The 18,951-nt window shown below is 39.9% G+C and overlaps 1 protein-coding gene across 3 annotated transcripts in view; it reads right to left on the bottom strand.

Moving 5' to 3' along the window:
• The window catches only part of LOC104211273 (chloride channel protein CLC-e), a 48,777-nt gene that overhangs the window by 12,230 nt on the left and 17,596 nt on the right, over positions 1–18,951 (bottom strand). For 2 of the 3 annotated variants that reach the window (XR_707093.2, XM_009760304.2), the window contains exon 5: positions 9,369–9,926. Coding sequence is in view for 2 of the 3 variants with exons in the window: in XM_009760304.2 (XP_009758606.1) it covers positions 9,369–9,926 (558 nt within the window). In the remaining variant the exon portion in view is untranslated. Of the gene's footprint in view, positions 1–9,357; positions 9,927–18,951 lie in introns of all 3 variants that reach the window. The other variant, XM_009760305.2, reaches the window with a different exon arrangement.

The following is an 18,951-nucleotide window of genomic DNA, read 5'->3' as shown; positions in this document are numbered from 1 at the left end:
GCGGAAAATCAAGTATCTTCGCACAGACAATGGCTTGGAGTTTTGCAATGAAGAGTTTAATGAATTCTGCAAGGTTCATGGGATCTCAAGACATAGGACTGTCAGGCATACCCCACAGCAGAATGGAGTTGCCGAGAGAATGAACAGAACTCTTCTTGAAAAGGCTCGTTGTATGCTCCTACAAGCCAAAATGTCCAAAGTATTTTGGGCTGAAGCAGTTCACACTGCTGCTCATATTGTCAATCGATCTCCAGCATCGACAATTGACTTTAAGACTCCGAATGAGGTATGGTCAGGTGAACCCTCTAACTATTCATACTTACGAGTATTTGGGTGTCCAGCTTATTATCACGTTAATGAAGGAAAGCTTGAACCAAGGGCTAAGAAGGCCATATTCGTAGGGTATGTGGATGGAGTAAAAGGGTACAAACTTTGGTGTTTGTCTTTACTCAAATTTATAGTTAGTAGAGATGTCACCTTCGATGAATCCTCTATACTTGATCCCCGTAAAGTTTCCGTGGAGTTTTCAGGAAACAAGAACAACGAGCAGGTGGAGCTTCCGGTGGAGCTTGCCAAGGAAAAGGATCAAGAGACTCAGGTTAAAGATGAGTCAGAAGATGTAGGCGTTGAAGAACTTGCTGTCAATGAACCATACACAATTGCGAAGGGGAGGGAGAAGAGGCAGACACGAGAACCGGAACGCCTTATAAATCAAGCAAACTTGATTGCATATGCGTTCGTAGCTGCACAAGAAGAGATTAAAGATCTGGAGCCCTCCTCGTATATTGAAGCAACTTCTTGCAAGGATGCCGCACAATGGCGGTTAGCCATGACTGAAGAGATGGAGTCTCTTCACAAGAATCAGACATGGGTCTTAGTGAAAAGACAAAAGGGGAAGAGGACAGTTGGATGCAAGTGGGTCTACCGAAAGAAAGAGGGAATTCCTGAAGTGGAAGATGCTAGGTTCAAGGCGAGATTGGTTGCAAAAGGTTTCAGCCAAAAGGAGGGAATTGACTACAATGAGATTTTCTCTCCGGTCGTGAAGCATAGCTCAATTCGCGTGCTACTAGCATTGGTTGCACAATTTGACTTGGAGCTTCAACAGCTTGATGTCAAAACTGCTTTCTTACACGGTGATCTAGAAGAGACAATCTATATGGATCAACCTGAAGGTTTCCTAGCTGAGGGAAAAGAAGATCACGTATGCCAACTAAAGAAGTCTTTGTATGGTTTGAAGCAATCCCCTAGACAGTGGTACAAGAGGTTTGATGCATTCATGACTACACATGAATTCTCAAGGAGTGCATTTGATAGTTGTGTGTATCACAAGAAGATGTCTGGTAACTCAATGATTTATTTACTGTTGTATGTTGATGATATGCTTATTGCTGCTAACAACATTACAGAGATAAATGCTTTGAAGAAACTATTGAGTAAGGAATTTGACATGAAGGATTTAGGAGCTGCAAAGAAAATCCTTGGTATGGAGATTTCAAGAGAAGACGATGTTGTACATCTTTCTCAGAAGAGGTATATTGAAAGGGTTCTCGAGAGATTCAATATGCAAACGTGCAAGCCTGTAAGTACACCATTAGCTCCTCATTTTAAACTTTCAGAGTCACAAATGCCTCAGTCCGAGGATGAGGTGGAGCATATGTCAAAGATTCCTTATGCCAGTGCAGTTGGTAGTATTATGTATGCTATGGTATGCACACGTCCAGATATTGCTCAATCTGTAAGTGTGGTAAGTAGATACATGTCCAACCCAGGAAAGAGGCATTGGGAAGCTGTCAAGTGGATATTGAGATATCTCAAAGGAGCTTCTGGTGTTGGTCTTACCTTTCGAAAAAGTGGTACAGGTATTTCAATTCTCGGTTATGTGGATTCTGACTATGCAGGAGATCTTGACAGAAGAAGGTCCACAACTGGATACATCTTTACCCTCGTTGGCAGTGCCGTCAGTTGGAAGTCGACTTTGCAGTCGATTGTCGCTTTGTCTACGACAGAAGCAGAATACATGGCAGCAGCGGAGGCGGTAAAGGAAGCTATCTGGTTGAAAAGTTTAGTAGCGGAATTGAGTTTGGTTCAGCTGGAATCAACTCTTAGATGTGATAGTCAGAGTGCTATTCATCTAATGAAAAATCAGAGATTTCATGAGCGCACTAAACACATTGATGTCAGATTTCATTTTATTCGAGATGTTATTGATGAGGGAACTATCAAGGTCGTGAAGGTTATCACAGACGATAATGCTGCAGACATGTTGACCAAGATAGTCCCGCTCGCTAAGTTTGCACACTGCAAGGACTTGGCGGGGGTGTGCATCAACTGATGCAACTCCGAAGAGAACAGTTGCTAGGTGGAGGTGGTATGTTCAACAATGGTTTGATTCTTCTTGTTTCTTACAACGGGGTTGCCCAGTAAGCTTAGAAGTTTTGGCCAGAGTTGTTCACACGCTCGAAACGCAAACCAAGGTGGAGATTGAAAATGTTGGTTTATGTTTAGTTAACAATGGCATGCTGAAAATGTTGGTTTATGTTTAGTCAACAATGGCATGCCAATTGGAAGAGTTGGTGGAAAGAGTTGGTGTGGATGCTAGGAGGAAGCTTCCTCCTTTGATGTCACCCATGACATCAAGAGGAGGTAGTTTGATGTCACCAATGACATCAAGAGGAGGTCTTTACCTCTATAAATAGATGCACTCCTTCACTTGTAGAAATCATCCCAAAATAATACAATACATTGTAGTGAGTAGAGAGTTAAGAGAGAAATTCTCTTAAGTGTAATTGGGAAATCTCCCCTTCCTTTGTTAATATTAAAAGGGCAATTGTTCTCTGGTGGACGTAGGATTATTTTGATCCGAACCACGTTAAATCTTGTGTTCTTTCTTTTACGTTTCCGCTAACAATTGGTATCAGAGCGACAGGATTCTTTAACGATCCAAGGAGAAAGAACAAGCAAATATGAGTTCCATGAAGTTTGAAATTGATAGATTCAATGGACGCAACAACTTCAATATCTGGAAGATCCAGATGATGGCGTTACTGCGGAGGGAAGGTTCAATCCATGCTATTGACAGAAAGTAGCTCAGGCTGCTGATCTCCCCCTCCCCAATTTTACTATCCCATAAGACAATAATACCCCCTCTAGGCCCACTAGCCTCCAACTGTGCATATTTAAACCACCTATTTGCCCATAGTTCTCTTATAAACTCCCTAATGTCCCCTTTTAATTTTGAATCTTGAAAACAGAAAACATTTGTTTTCCACCTATGAATTAAACTCCTAATCAACATTCTTTTTCTATATCGATTTAACCCCCTGATATTCCATGATACAATGTTAATCTTCATTGATCTTTGATAATAATGCAATCCCGTACTTCTTGTCCTATTACTCTTGAAGTTACGCCAAAAATCCAGCCCTTTCAGTTCTTCCAGTCCCTTTCTTTTGGAAGGTTTTGTCACCTGCATGCCTGGATTTCCTTTTTTTTCCCATGCCTCTTGTTATAATTTTATGAAAAGCTCCAAAACATCCTTCTCACACCCCTGAAAGTTTACCCAAACTCCTTGCCTAAGTTTGACGATGTTTTGGTGTACCCAGAGGGAAGCATCAAACTCTGGGTCCTCCTCTTCCTCTAGACTTTGTAAGTTAAGAGGTAAAGCTTCTTCAATTGGCCAACTCACTACTTTATTATCTCGTCTTATTGTGTGTGAGTGCTGTCAATTTCTACGGGTTTTTTCTCATGCTCTCCTTTTTCTTCAATGATCATTGCATCATCCTTCTCGGTGGAGTCTTTTTGGATTTCCCACTTCTTCAATGTTAATCTTCATTGATCTTTGATAATAATGCAACCCCCTACTTCTTGTTCTATTACTCTTTAAGTTACTCCAAAAATCCAGCCCTTTCAGTTCTTTGAATCCCTTTCTTTTCGAAGGTTATCACCTCCATGCCTGGATTGCCTTTTTTTTTATTTTTTATGCCTCTAGTTGTAATTTTATGAAAAGCTCCAAAGCTTCCTTCTCACACCCCTGAATGTTTACCCCAAACTCCTTGCCTAAGTTTGACGATGTTTTGGTGTACCCAGAGGGAAGCATCAAACTCTGGGTCCTCCTCTTCCTCTAGACTTTGTAAGTTTAGATGGGTCCTCCTGCTCTCCTTTTTCTTCAATGATCATTGCATCATACTTCTTCCTCTTTCTCTTCTTCTTCTTCTTCTTCTTCTTCTTCTCATTTTCCTTTGCAGAAGAGTATTTTTCGTAGTTCTTCAATTGTGTTACCAACATAGGTGTATAAGTGTTTTCTACTAACTCCTCTTCCAACATGTCAGACATGAGCTCAATATTATTATTCATGAGGTACTTTGGGCCAGAATGTTTGGGCCCAAAGAATTAGTTTTCAGATAGCAGTCTTTAATGGTGGGCACAACTTCCATGGGGGCCACGCCCACTTTCACCCGAATATTTTCATTCTTAATCTTTCAACGTAGTATGCCCGCATATCCGTCTCAACATTCTCATTTCTGCTACTTTCATCTTCTAGATATGAGAATTCTTGACTGGCCAACACTCTGCCCCATACAACATGGTTGGTCTAACCACCGCTCTATAGAACTTACCTTTAAGTTTTGGTAGCACATTCTTGTGACAAAAGATACCGAATGCTAACCTCCATTTCATCCACCCCGCCCCTAATACGGTGCGTGACATCCTCGTCAATCTCCCCATCTTCTCCCTGTATAACTGACGCAAGATACTTGAAACTTCCTCTTTTGGGGATGACTTATGAATCAAGCCTCACGTCCATGTCAGCTTCCTCCGTCACGTCGCTGAACTTACATTCCAAGTATTCTGTCTTAGTCCTGCTCAACTTGAAACCTTTAAATTCAAGGGTCTGTCTCCAAACCCCCAACCTCTCGTTAACACCGCCTCGTGTCTCATTAATCAGAACTATATCATCCGCGAATAACATACACCATGGCACATCTCCCTGAATATGGTACGTTAATGCGTCCATCGCCAAGGCAAATAAGAACGATTTGAGCGTAGATCCTTACTGTAACCCCATAACAACCAAACAATGCTTAGAGTCTCTTTCCATTGTCCTAACCCGAGTCTTCGCTCCATCATACATGTCCTTAATCACCCTAGTATATGCTACCGGAACACCTTTAACCTTCTGACATCTCCAAGGAACCTCCTTAGGGACCTTGTCATACGCTTACTCTAGGTCAATAAACATCATGTGCAAATCCTTCTTCCTATCCTTGTACTGTTCCACCAACCTCCTAACAAAACGGATAGCTTCCGCAGTTGAACGATCATGCATGAATCCGAACTGGTTCTCGGATAGACACTGTCCTCCTTACCCTCACTTCCACCACCCTCTCCCAAACTTTCTTAGTATGACTAAGCAACTTGATACCCCAGTGGTAATAGGTCACTTTTGTCAAATAATTGTTTATTCACAATCTCTTCCCAATGATACTTTAGCAAATGAAATCTAAACAAAAGCAAAAGGAGTTGGACAAGCTAATCACATGTCCTCTGTCACTTTAGATTCTATTCTTTATGTCCCCGGTTGTCCTTTAATCTCGCATCTGTTAGTCATTTGACTCGTGAATTCCATTGTGATATATATTTTATTGATGATTCTTTTACTATGCAGGACCGCAGTACGGGACAGACGATTGGCACATGGCGTGAATCACAAGACCTTTACTATCTTAACTCACTCAATCCCTCTACAACATGTCCAACTACAGATCCTCTAGACCTAATTCACAAACGTTTAGGACATCCGAGTTTATCCAAGCTTCAGAAGATGGTGCCTAGTTTGTCCACATTAGATTGTGATTCGTGTCAATTTGGGAAATATATTCGAGCTACATTTTCACGTCGTGCTAAGAGTCGTGTAGAGTCTGTTTTGTCTTTAGTTCATTATGATATATGGGGTCTTAGTAGAGTCACAACCTTATGATTTGGATTTTGTTAGTTTCATTAATGATTACTCAAGATGTACTTGGATTTTCCAATGAAAGATCGTTCTGAGTTGTTTTCAATATTCTAGAGTTTTTATGCTGAAATTAAAACTCCGTTTGGTGTTTTTATTCGCTTTTCGTAGTGATAATGCCTTAAAATATGTATTCTCTTAGTTTCAATAGTTTATGACTTCTCAAGATATTATCCATCAGACATCCTGTCTGTATACTCCTCAACATTATAGGGTAGTAGAGAGAAAAAATAGGTATCTCATTAAAACTGCTCGCACACTTCTCATTCACTCCTATGTTCCACTACGTTTTTGGGACGATGCAGTTCTTACAACCTGTTACTTAATTAATCGGATGCCTTCATCTTCCATCTAGAATCAGTTTCCACACTCAGTATTGTTCCCTAGGTCATCTTTATACTCTTTCCTCCTAGTGTTTTAAGGAGTACATGTTTTGTTCATAACTTAGCTCCTGAAAAAGATAAAATAGCTCCTTGTGTTCTCAGGTGTGTCTTTCTTGGCTATTCTCGGGTTCAAAAGGGGTATCGCTGCTACTCACCTGATCTTCGTAGATATCTTATGTCAGTCGATGTCACATTTTTTGAGTCTCAACCTTACTTTACTTTATCTAATCATCTTGATATATCTGAGGTCTTACCTGTATCTACTTGTGAGGAATCTATTGTTCCTCCTCTTAAATCCACATCAACATCACAGGTACTCCTACCTATACCGATTTCTGAGGAGTCTACAGTTGCTCATCCTACATCTCCAACCACGAGGCCACCACTCTTGACTTATCATTGTCATCCACATCTAGTGCGGACTTGGTTCCTCCTAGTCCACTGATTGCACTTCGAAAGGGTGTATGATCCAAACTTAATCCTAATCCCCATTATGTTGGTTTAAGTTATCACCGCATCTCATCACCCTATTATGATTTTGTATCATCTTTGTCCACTGTTTCCATTCCTAAGTCTACAGGTAAGGCACTATCTCATCCAGGATGGCGACAGGCTATGATTGACGAGATGTTTGCTTTACATGTGAGTGAGTGGTACTTGGGAGTTTGTTCTCTTCCTTCAAGTAAGTCTACTGTTGGTTGTCGTTGGGTTTATGCAGTCAAAGTCTGCCTGGATGGCCAGGTTGATTGGCTCAAGGCTCGTCTGATTGCAAAAGGATATACTCAGCTATTTGGGTTTGATAATAATGACACTTTTCTCCCGTGGCTAAAGTCGTATCTGTTCGCCTTTTCCTGTCCATGGCTATTGTTCATCATTGACCTCTTTATCAGTTGGACATAAAGAATGTCTTTCTCCATGGTGATCTTGAGGATAAAGTTAATATGGAGCAACCACTTGGTTTTGTTGCTCAAGGGGAGTCTAGAGGTATTGTATGTCGCTTATGCAAGTCTCTATGGTTTGAAACAATCTCGTCGAGCCTAGTTTCGTAAGTTCAGGACAATTATTCGGGAATTTGGCATGACTAATAGTGAAGCTGATCACTCTGTATTTTATCGGCATTCTGCTCCTAATCTCTGTATTTATCTGGTGGTTTATGTTGATGATATTGTTATTACTCGCAATGATCAGGATGGTATTACTAATTTGAAACAACATCACTTTCAACACTTCCAGACTACCGACCTTAGCAGATTGAAGTACTTTGTAGGTATTGAGGTCGCTCAGTGTAGTTCAGGTTGTTATTTCGCAAAGGAAGTATGCTTTAGACATTCTTGAGGAGACATGAATAATGGGTTGCAGAACTATTGATACTCTTATGAATCCGAATGCTAAGCTTCTGCCAGGATAGGGGGGAGCCTCTTAGCAATCCTGCAAGATATAGGCAGCTGGTTGGAAAATTGAATTACCTCATAGTTACTAGACCTGATATTTCATTTCCTGTGAGTGTTGTAAGTCAGTTTATGGAATTTCCTTGCGATAGTCATTGGGATGCAGTTGTTCGCATTCTTCGTTATATAAAATCAGCTCCAGACAAATGACTAATATTCGAAGATCGATGCCATGAGCATATTGTTGGACGCACAGATGCTAATTGGGCAGGGTCACCTTCTGATAGACGTTACGTATCTGGATATTGTGTTTTAATAGGAGGTAATTTGTCTCTCGGAAAAGCAAAAAACAGAATGTAGTTGCTCGATCTAGCGCAGAAGCCGAATATCGAGTCATGGCTCTTGCACCATGTGAGCTAGTTTGGATCAAACAATTGCTCAAATAATTAAAATTTGGAGCAATCAGTCAGATGGAACTTGTGTGTGATAATCAAGTTGTCCTTCATATTGCATCAAATCCAGTGTTCCATGAGAGGACCAAACACATTGAGATTGACTGTTACTTCATGAGAGAAGATTCTCAGGAGATATTGTTACAAAGTTTGAGAAGTTAAATGATCAACTTGCAGATATTTTCACCAAGTCCCTCACTGGTCCTCGTATTAATTTTTTTTTGATAAGGTAAATTGTATTAATCAAAAGGGAGATAACTCCCGTATACAAGAAGTATACCAAAAAGTAGAGAAATTAATTATATATGTAACAAGCATATATATAATTTATATGCACTAGCTTGAGGGATAGTGTTAGAGTTAGTTCATGTATAGTGTCCCACATTTATATAGAAGGCTTTAGGTTTATGTAAACATTGTATATAAATAGGGCTATTGTAAAACACTTAGCATATATCAATAAAATATTTCTCCTGTTCCTTTATTTCTCAAGGAGATTACCCACTAAACTTACTAATACATTTTTATTCATAGTAGGGGGTCAGAATTTGGACGACTAACAGTAGTTCTACCGGTTGGAAAAATCATCCGCAAGGAGGCAATCCATGAAAACTAGTTAAAGGACGGATCAATAATTTTATTTCACGGCCAGGTCATTTTCTAGTTAAATTTTCTCCCTTCGACTCAAATTGAATGTCCACTTTCCTTTTGTTGGTTGTTAGAAAGTAATGCGAATTCAGATAACAAATGTATATACACACAAATAATGAAATCAGGTCCCCATTTCCTATTCCTATAGAAACTGTCTCCTCCATCCTAAAAGATTCAGGAAGTAACTATTGACTCCAAAATACTCCCTGCTTAACTTTGAAAGTCACATATTCCCTTATTTAACATTTGATGATACAACCTTCCATTTCATCTTAAGATTCTGCCAAGTCAAAAAGCACATCAGAAAACAACCTACAAAACTAAAACAATATATATAATCCTAAAAATTCAACAAAGAAATATCCAGCCAACCCTGTTTTACCAGTTCTACTGTGTAAAACTTATAATTAGCTTCATTTCATGCTAGATCAATTTCCCTTATTTTTTCATCAGTTAAGAATATTGAAATGTACCAAGAAGCTACCTCCTGGAAATTGCCCTCTGTTCTTGGCAACTTGCTGTAATTCTGGATATCACCAAGTGTCAGCAGACCAATGAGAAAATTATTTTCATCAACTATTATTGCACAAGATTGCTTCTCAGCTAGCATGAGGGATATGGTCTCCATTAGCAAGGTGCTCATTAGAACTGTCACATATCGTGTTCTCATTGCCTGTGAAACTAGAATTGTCCTTGCCAAATCATTTTCTTCATCATCAGATTCATAAAGACAGAGGGAACTCTCAAGTTTGCAGAGGTTACTCTCTTTCTGTGAAGGTTTCACACCTGAAGAATAAGTTAAACTAGAAATGTTGGAGAAAGAAGTTCCTTGTCGCTGCATCATGTGGGCTCTTGCATCTTTTAGTTTTTCTCTATCCTTCACTACACTTTTCCTTGTTTGTCCAGATGTAACCCAAGAAGACAACCCCACAGCTCCCAAGAGGGGCAGAACTATCCGATAATCCTGTGTCAGTTCAAAGAGAAGCAAAACCGCAGTGAGAGGCACCTGACAGACACCAGCAAGAGTAGCAGCCATGCCAACCTGTTAAACGATGTCTTCCAAAATCAAAAAGAACCCAAAATTGAGGTCAAACAGTAAGATTAACAGTAAACTCATGTTGCAACACAGAAATACACTATAGACTTCAGAAAAGATTGACCAAGACAGATGCTACATAAGCACAGAAGGATAAAGGTAAGGAACATCCATAAAATTCACGCAAGCACTGGTGTGCCCATGCTTTGGTTATGCTTTGATCAACTCAAGGTAGTCATATTTTGGGAACTTTTTTTTTTTGGTGAAGTAAGAGATATTATAAATGGCACCAAGAAGATGCAAAAATAGGAAAACAAAAGAGTTTGCTAGCTCCAAAACAAAGAGTCCTATACTAGGGTTAATGAGCTACCATAGTCGAAAAAAATGTCTAGGGGAATTTACAGGTGTTAGGGTACTCCAGCTGTAAAAATAAAAGACATTTATAGCCTGTTTAGCCAAGCTTCTAAAAAACTTATTTTGAAAAGTGCTTTGTTTGAAAAGTACTTTTCAAAAAAGTATTTTTGGGGAGAAGCAGTTTGTGTTTGTCTAATAAATCTGAAAAATACTTTTAAGCAGCAATTAGTGTTTAGCCAAGCTTTTAAAAAGTGTTTCTAAATTTATTTTTCTCAAAAGTGCTTCCGGGAAGAAGCTACTTTTTCTGCTTCTCAAGAGCATCTGCTTCTACTCAAAAACACTTTTTTTCCTTCCAAAAGCTTGGCCAAACACCTCAACTTTGAAAAAAAAAAGGTACTTTTTTGAAGGAAAAAAAAAGTGCTTTGGACTTTGAAGAAACTTGGCCAATCAGGATATTAGCCTTAAGGAAGTGGTTTGGAGTTGCTATTCCATCAAAACATCTACTGTTCCTTTCCTTCCAAACAACCTAAAGAGGCAAATAACCTAAGAAAAAAGAAGGAAGTAGTTGATAGGGGAAGTACTTATAGAATAAGAACCAAAATGATGTAAACTAAGGATCTGTAGCAGCATCCTTTCAACCAAAAGCGATTGAATCTCGATTCAGCCTAGATCCAGAAAACAGATCATTATCAGGATAACACTGTAATTAACTAAGGTATGGAAAATATGATAGGTAAAGTCTATTCTCTTATGTTCCCATGCAACTCCTCAGGTAGGCAGCTGCTTAAGTTTCTATGCTCCTAAATTTGAGAAAGTACGCATTTAGAAGTGGGAGGAAGAAGCGGAAACCACTAACATCACCTAGTCAGATTGACTGGGCTTCTGCCCCCCTAACATTTTAGATAGTATGCAGTTTAGAAAGGGGAAGGAAGCAGCAGAAATCACTAACACACCTAGTAAATTCACCAGGTGCTTCCATTCAACCAGTGGGTCATGCAAAAGGCATACTGCATTATCTGGGAGTATGGGTATTCCGTATTTTGCATCTCTAATGTATGCAATCTTCTGCACGCTATCTTTTTTATCTTTAAACGATATTCCCCCTATAAAATCAAATTCTGGATGTCCTTGGTGTGACAACATGCACCTTGAAAGCTATTGGCTCAAGTAAAGCTGCTTCCCTTCTTGCTTACGAATAAAAGCTTCTATTTAGGATTGGGACGCAACTCAAGCGTCTATATAATATGTACATTTCTCAAGATAGTCCTGTAAGCATCTTAATCAGTTGGTTTAACCATTATGAGTAGGTTTTTTGTTGTTATAGTCTGTGCCACTGCAAAATGATTAGGCTCGTCTCTCTGGGTCGTTGGGTAGATATTCTCATAAATCTGAGATATAGCCCTTGTTAGATAGTTATGTGTAAATAGTCCTAGTCTCATATGTAGTAGGAGTAAAATATGCCCTATTCCCATATGTAGTAGAGTAGAATATGTATTATATATAGGGCTCATTGTATCATTGTTAATAAAAATAGATTTTTCTCCCGTGTATTCTCACATGGTGTCAGAGCTTCAGTGAGAAATTATCGTTGTGCGTCATTCCGGTGACATCCGGAAGAAAGATCTCATCGCCGTGCAATTTTCCGGCAACTTTGTCTTATTCTGAGGGTTCATCACTGCTACAGTGGTACTGTGCATATACCAGTATTACCATCAGATCCGAAACCCTTGTGCGATTAAACTCCAGAAATTCCAGTCCCATCTAAATAGAAAGTCAGCCACCGTGCGTCTTACCGATTGACGACTCAAGATTGATTTGCGTTATCTCCTCATCGGTAATTGTTGTGCGAAAACCAATACTACCATCTTGTTCGGAAAAGTCAGGCGACAAACCACAGTCAATCAGTCTGGCAGAAAGTCACACGCCTCCACGCACTGCCAGAACTAGGGTTCCGGCGAGCTACAATAAGTTTTCCGGCGCGTGTGAGCCATTCCGGCCACCTTTTGACAAAACTTCTTCAGGACAACTTACTCGTCCAGTGATTACGAGCCTATCCATATAAATTACATCAAATTCTGACAACTTTTATTTTTTCGATGTGAACAGTAATTTCCAAAAAAGTTTTTGTTTTCTGGTTGTGTTTTAAAACCTATTTTGTAGTGTAGAATTCGGCTTAGCCTCACTATTTTCAAATTTTTCCGGCAACTTTTCGGCCAATTCTGTTTATCAGCAACCACCTGATTTTATTGCTGGGAGTCTATTGGCCTTGTATGTCGAATGACCAGATTGCAGATATTTTCACCGAGTCCTTTACTGGTCCTCGTATTAGTTACATATATAACAAGCTTGGTACATATGATTTGTGTGCACCGGCTATATAGAAAATGGCTCTCAATGACTATCACACAGAGAGTCCATGAATTGAGTTAAATATTCACAAGAAAGGAAATACTATACTAAGTCACTCTGAGGTAGTTCAACTGACCAACCAGCCACCTTTATCTTACAAGTTTCGCGGGACGAGTATGGTGATGATAGAGTGATGGAATATGCGGCTCGGTTTTCTTACCTTTACGAGCTTGGAGACACGCTCACAAGCAAAAGCTAGTTGCGTACTTTAGTTACCATAAATACTAACGATGTGGGTGGCACACGATGAATCTCGAAAATTGACCTGTGGATCATGGTAATGGGCCATGTGGGACTTAACTCGAGGAAGAGACCCGTGGATTGCGATGATGGACCACATGAAACTTAGTTTATTGGGGAACTTGATGGAGGTGCGTAAAAGTCCCACATTAATAGCTGAAAAGATTAGGAGCCTACCTAAATTGCTCCGACACGGCAGTTTAGGTGCCGCACCCTTGTCCACACGACACTAGTGTGGATGTGGGTATTGGATCCGTATCGGATCTGGTCAGACGATTTTGGGTAGTTTAATCAGGACAGAAGGAAAAATTCGAGACAAGATACAATTTCCCGAAATTCGAACCAAACTAGGGTAAATTTGAAGAAAATAACATACCTTATCTAGGAAATCAATCATTTACTTATCTACAACTTGAGAATAAAAAATAAATCCACACTTTACAAGCTATACGTAATTATTCCACAAAATTTCACATAATTTAGAGACTTTTTTATTTTCTTATTTTTTTGAATTATTTTTAGTCGGATCCTCGCACCCGTATCCGTACTATGATCCGTATCCCCAAATCTTAGAATTTACATTTTAAAGGTTCTGACCTCTAGATTTGCACCTGTGTCGGGTACCCGCACCCGTGCCCGAGCAACTTAGGAGCCTACATATAAGGTGTATGGATCTTTTAATAGTATGAGGTCTTTTGATGAAAAACGCGCCAGCTTGGCTCAAAGCAGATAATATTACACTCTGTTAAAAGTATTTTCGGGCTAGTTGGAAGAGCGAGTATGCTTACCGAGCTAAGATGACTCACATTCCAAAAGGGACAATATCACACTATGTTAAGAGTATCTTCAAACTAGTTGAGCCCAACAACTGGTATCAGAGCGACGGTGAGAAACATCTGAGACAAAAAAGTCAATCGCCATGTGTCTTTTCGGTGACTTTCAGATCTGATTTGTGTAACCTTCTTTTCCTTCAGGGTTGTGCGAAAACCAACGGCACCACAAGATCCGACATCGTCTGGCGACCAAACCCCAATAAGATTCTTCGAAAACTGATCCTGCACGCAACGTTGGCAGCAAGGGTTCCAGCGAGCGAGTAACTCCACGCGTCGGGGTGTGAAGTATTTTTTTCGGTAGTTTTGACACAAATTGATCTTCTGTGGTGCTCGCATCATAATTCGGAGTTGACACATCCCACTTCCAACCTTTTTCGGCTACTTTCGAAGCATACAATATACTTTTTTGACAACTTTCTTGAGCTCCGACAACCGTTTTTGGATTTTTTGGTACTGTGTGGGTCGATTGAAGCTCCTATTTCTCTCCACTCACGATTCAATATTTTTCGATCACTTTGCACATTTTTGGCGAGCTACATTGTTGTTTTTCAATCTTTGTTCACATTCCAGCGAGATTCTTGGTTGTTTATGATATTTGGTGATTTGTTGTTTGATCTCTCTTGATCCATTATAATGGCACTCGTATCGGATGCTTTTGGCTTATAAGCTGTTGATCCAATACTTTGAATATCCGGATGGTTTCTTTATCGGCTTATATTGAGTTCCTTCAGTACAAAGCATGTAAATAATCCTCTTCGGAGATAACTTCTATTGTTCAAACAGGTAATAACATGACTTGTGTTTCTTCTTCCGACTCTTAGGTTATTGATTCAGTTGCATCTGATTATATTCTGGTAACAAATCTCTTTTCACTACTATTTCTTACTCTCAATCACTTCCAACAGTCACAATGACCAACTATTCTCAAACCATGGCAACTGGAATAGGTTAAGCTAGTCCACTTCCTTCCTTACCTTTGAATTCAGTTCTTTATGTTCCCGATAGTCCTTTTAATCTCATATCCACTAGTCGCTTGGCCAATCACTTATTTGCTCTATTTTATTTCTTGATGACTCTGTTTTAATACAGGAATGCAATACGGGATGGATCATTGGTACCGGGCGTGAATCAAATGGACTTTAGTACCTTATCCTTGCTAAATCACATGGACTCACATCTTTTCCTCCTTCAACAACTTGTCCTTTTATTTTTTATGAAGTAAATTAGATTCATTAAAAGGCATCAAGAAGATGCAAAGAGTACAAAAGAGATAGGATAATTAGCTCCATTTACAAAAGCCTATGCTACTATCAGGGAGCTAATAAAATCCACAAAACTAAATAAGTTAACTAAACACGCAGCCTTGAGGGAGTAGAGTGGAGTTAATATGTCATCAAAACATCTTCGGTTCCTTTCTTTCCAAATACACCAAAAAAATGCAGCCGGCACCGTTTTCCAGATTTTTTTGATGGATTTGTCAACTCTCCAAAAATACCAACTTTCAAAAGCTTGCTTTGTTGATTGTGGCATAACCCATTTCAGACCAAAGGTAGTGTAGAAGAAGTTCCAAATTTCTTTTGCAACTGAGCAGTGGAGGAATAGGTGGTTTACACTTTCTGACTGTTGTTGGCACATGTAGCATCTATTAATAGTATGATATTCCTCTTGATTAAGTTGTCTTGAGTGAGACATGCCCCATTTAGAGTCAACCATGTGAAGCAAGTCACCTTGGTAGGCACTTTAGTTCTCCAGATGTGTTTCCATGGCTAGTTATCTATTATTGGATTCTGGTCACAGAGGTGAATGTATCATTCTTTGACTGTGTACTTGCCTCTCTCAGAATTTCCCCAAATAAGTTTGTCAGGCTGTTGATCTTCGATATTATGACCTTCTAGGGAGCTTAACATTGTGAGTAGGCTGTTGACCTCCCAATCCTGCAAATTTCTTCTGAAAATGGGCACCAAGTGCCATTGTCTCTATTTTGAGCAACAGTGGAGTCTTTGGTCAAGGCAATCTGATACATACCGGGAAACATGTCTTTCAAAGGTGTATTTCCGAGCCATCTATCCTTCCAAAACTTAATACGAGTTCCATTCCCAACTTTGAAAGTTACATTTTGGAAGAATTCATCCCAGTGGTTGCTGATGTTCTTCCACAGACCAACTCCATAAGGAGTGTTTGTTTTCTTGGAACACCAGTGATTCTGTGCTCCATATTTAGCAACTATGATGTCCTTCCATAGCCTAGATTCCTCCTGTCCATATCTCCAGAGCCATTTTAAGAGCATAGCTTTGTTGTGTGCTTGTAGATCCCTGATGCTCAAGCCTCCTTTGAATTTTGGTTGAGTTACCTTGAGTCATTTCACTAGTGGAAATTTGTGTTTTGCTGCATCCTTCCCGTAAGAACTTCCTTCTGAGTTTGTCCATCTGCTTTAGGACTGAGATTGGAATTGGGAACAAAGACATGTGGTATGTGGGAAGACTGTCCAGTACACTATTGATTAAAGTTAACTTGCCACCGATGGAGAGGTATTGCATTCGCCAAGTCGCAAGCCTCTTTTCAAACTTCTCTAGGACTCCATTCCAAACTTCTTTTGATTTGAATTTAGCTCCCAAGGGAAGTCCAAGATATGTTGGGAAAGTATCTGTTTTGCAGCATAGGATGTCTGCTAGCTCCTGTATGTTGGGGACTGCATTCACGGGGTATATGATGCTCTTTATCATATTGTTGTGGAGTCCTGATAGTGCCTCGAAGATCATCAGCGTCAGGTTGAGGTTCGTGCTTGTGATCTCTCAGTACCACAAAAAATAAGAGTATCATCCGCAAAGAGTAGATGAGATACTGTAACTGAGCTGGCAGGATTCCTTCCCACCTGAAAGCCTTGTATCCATTGTAGTTGCTTAGCCTTCTCCAACATTTTAGTGAGTCCTTCCATCGCCAAAATGAATAGGAAAGGGGAGAGGGGATCCCCTGCCTTAGGCCCTTTTGGCAGGAGAAAAAACCGGTCGGGCCACTATTCACCAAAACAGAGTTCTTGACAGTTGAAATGCAATAGTTTATCCATCTTATCCATTTCTCCCCAAAGCCATCTGCCTCAAGATACTCATGAGGTAAGACCATCTTAATTGATCAAAAGCCTTTTCAATGTCCAGTTTGCACAACACGCCTGGTTTTCCACTTTTCATTCTCCAATCCAGCACTTCACTGGCAATCAAGGAAGCATCAGTGATGTGCCTGTTCTTGATGAAAGCATTTTGTTCCCCCGAGACTAGTTTGTCAATAGATCTGTAGTCTCTGAGCTCCATAGCACCCTTTTTCTTTGGAATTAAGGCGATGAAGGTGGCATTGCAAGCCCTAACCATGTGACAGCTCTGGTGAAAGTGATTTAAGTGCGGCCATGATGTCCATTTTAAGAGTATCCCAATTTTTCCGAAAGAAAGCCATGGTGAAGCCGTCTGGACCTGGTGCTTTATCAGGGGCACATGATTTCAAAGCTTCAAGCACCTCTATTTCTTCAAATGGAGCTTCCAACTAGTTCTTCTCTTCTATGCTTAGTGAGGAGATGCCTTCAAAATTTGCACTGGGCCTCCACGGTTCATTTTCACTATATAAGTTCTGGTAGAATTCCAGAATCTCCTTCTTGATCAACTCTTTGTCCTCATTTCATCACATATCCTGAGCCTGTTAATGTAGTTGCTTCTTCTGTTGTAGTTTGCCATCTTTCGGAAATATTTGGTATTTTTGTCCCCTTACAGCTTGTCCTTTTACTGATCCACCAGATTTATTACATAAACGGTTAGGACATCCCAATTTATCAGAACTTCAGAAAATGGTACCTGGTTTGTCTCACTTGTCCACTCTAGAGCGTCAGTCATATCCGCTCAGAAGGCATACTCGCTCTCATTTCCCTCGGTGTCTTGATAATCGAATAGAGTCACCTTTCACTTTAGTCCATTCAGATGTTTGAGGTCCTTGTCGAGTTAGTTCTACCTTGGGATTCTGCTACTTTGTCAGTTTCATTGATGATTATTCCAAGTCCACTTGGATATTTCTGATGAAAAATCAATCTGAGTTGGTCTCTATTTTTCAGACCTTTCACTCTGAAATCCAAATCAATTTGGGGTTTCTAACCGCACATTTCATAGTGATAATGCCCCAGAGTATTTGTCTTCTCCATTTCAGCAGTTCATGAACTCTCATAGGATCATACATCAAATATTTTGTCCATACACATCTCAATAAAATGGGATAGCTGAAAGGAAGAATAGGTATCTCATTGAGACTGCTCATACCCAACTCGTACAATCTCATGTTCTGTTGTGTTTACGTGGGGATACAGTTCTCACATCCTATTGTCTTATTAATTGTATGCCATCTTCAACTATCAAGAATCAAGTTTCATACTCTGTCTTGTTTCCCCACTCACCTTTCTCTCTTCCACCTCGTGTCTATGGGAGCATGTGTTTTTTTATAACCTTACTCCAGAAAAGATAAGTTAGCTCCCCGTGCTCTCAAATATGTATTTCTAAGTTACTCAAGGACGCAACAAGGATATCAATGTTATTCACCTGACTTTCCGCGGTACCTTATGTCTGTTGATGTTACCTTCTTTAAAACGCAACCATACTTCATAGGTCCAAATGATCTCTTAGACATTTTTTGAGGTATTACCGGTTTCATATTTTGGAGATTCAGTCACTATCTCTCCTTCACCTTCCTCTATAGCTCCACCCCCTACAACTCCGATTATGTCACCTACAGCTCCAGTTCCATGTTCTGCAACTCCACCATTCTTGATTTATCATTGACGTCAGTCCAACATCATGTCTAGAAGATTCATGCCATGTACTGGATCTTTTACCTATTGCGGACTTGTCTCCTCCTAGTCTACCAATCACATTCCGCAAAGATATTCAATCCACTCTTAATTCCCATCCCCATCATATTGATTTGAGTTATCATCATTTATCATCACAACATTATGCTTTTGTGTCATCTTAGTCCTCAATTTCTATCCCTATGTCCACAAGGACAGGCTATGATCAAAGAGATGTCTGCTTTACATATTAGTGGTACTTGGGAGCTTATTTCTCTACCTCCCCGTAAATCTATCGGTGGGTATATGTAGGCAAAGTTGGTCCATATAATCAAATTGATCGCCATTGCCAAAGGTTATACTCAGATATTTGGGTTTG

The sequence above is a fragment of the Nicotiana sylvestris genome, chromosome 1, assembly GCF_000393655.2.
Source record: "Nicotiana sylvestris chromosome 1, ASM39365v2, whole genome shotgun sequence".
In the NCBI taxonomy this organism is placed as follows: Eukaryota; Viridiplantae; Streptophyta; class Magnoliopsida; order Solanales; family Solanaceae; genus Nicotiana; species Nicotiana sylvestris.
The sequence above is the reverse complement of the archived record's forward strand: the minus strand, read 5'-3'. Positions and strand labels throughout refer to the sequence as shown.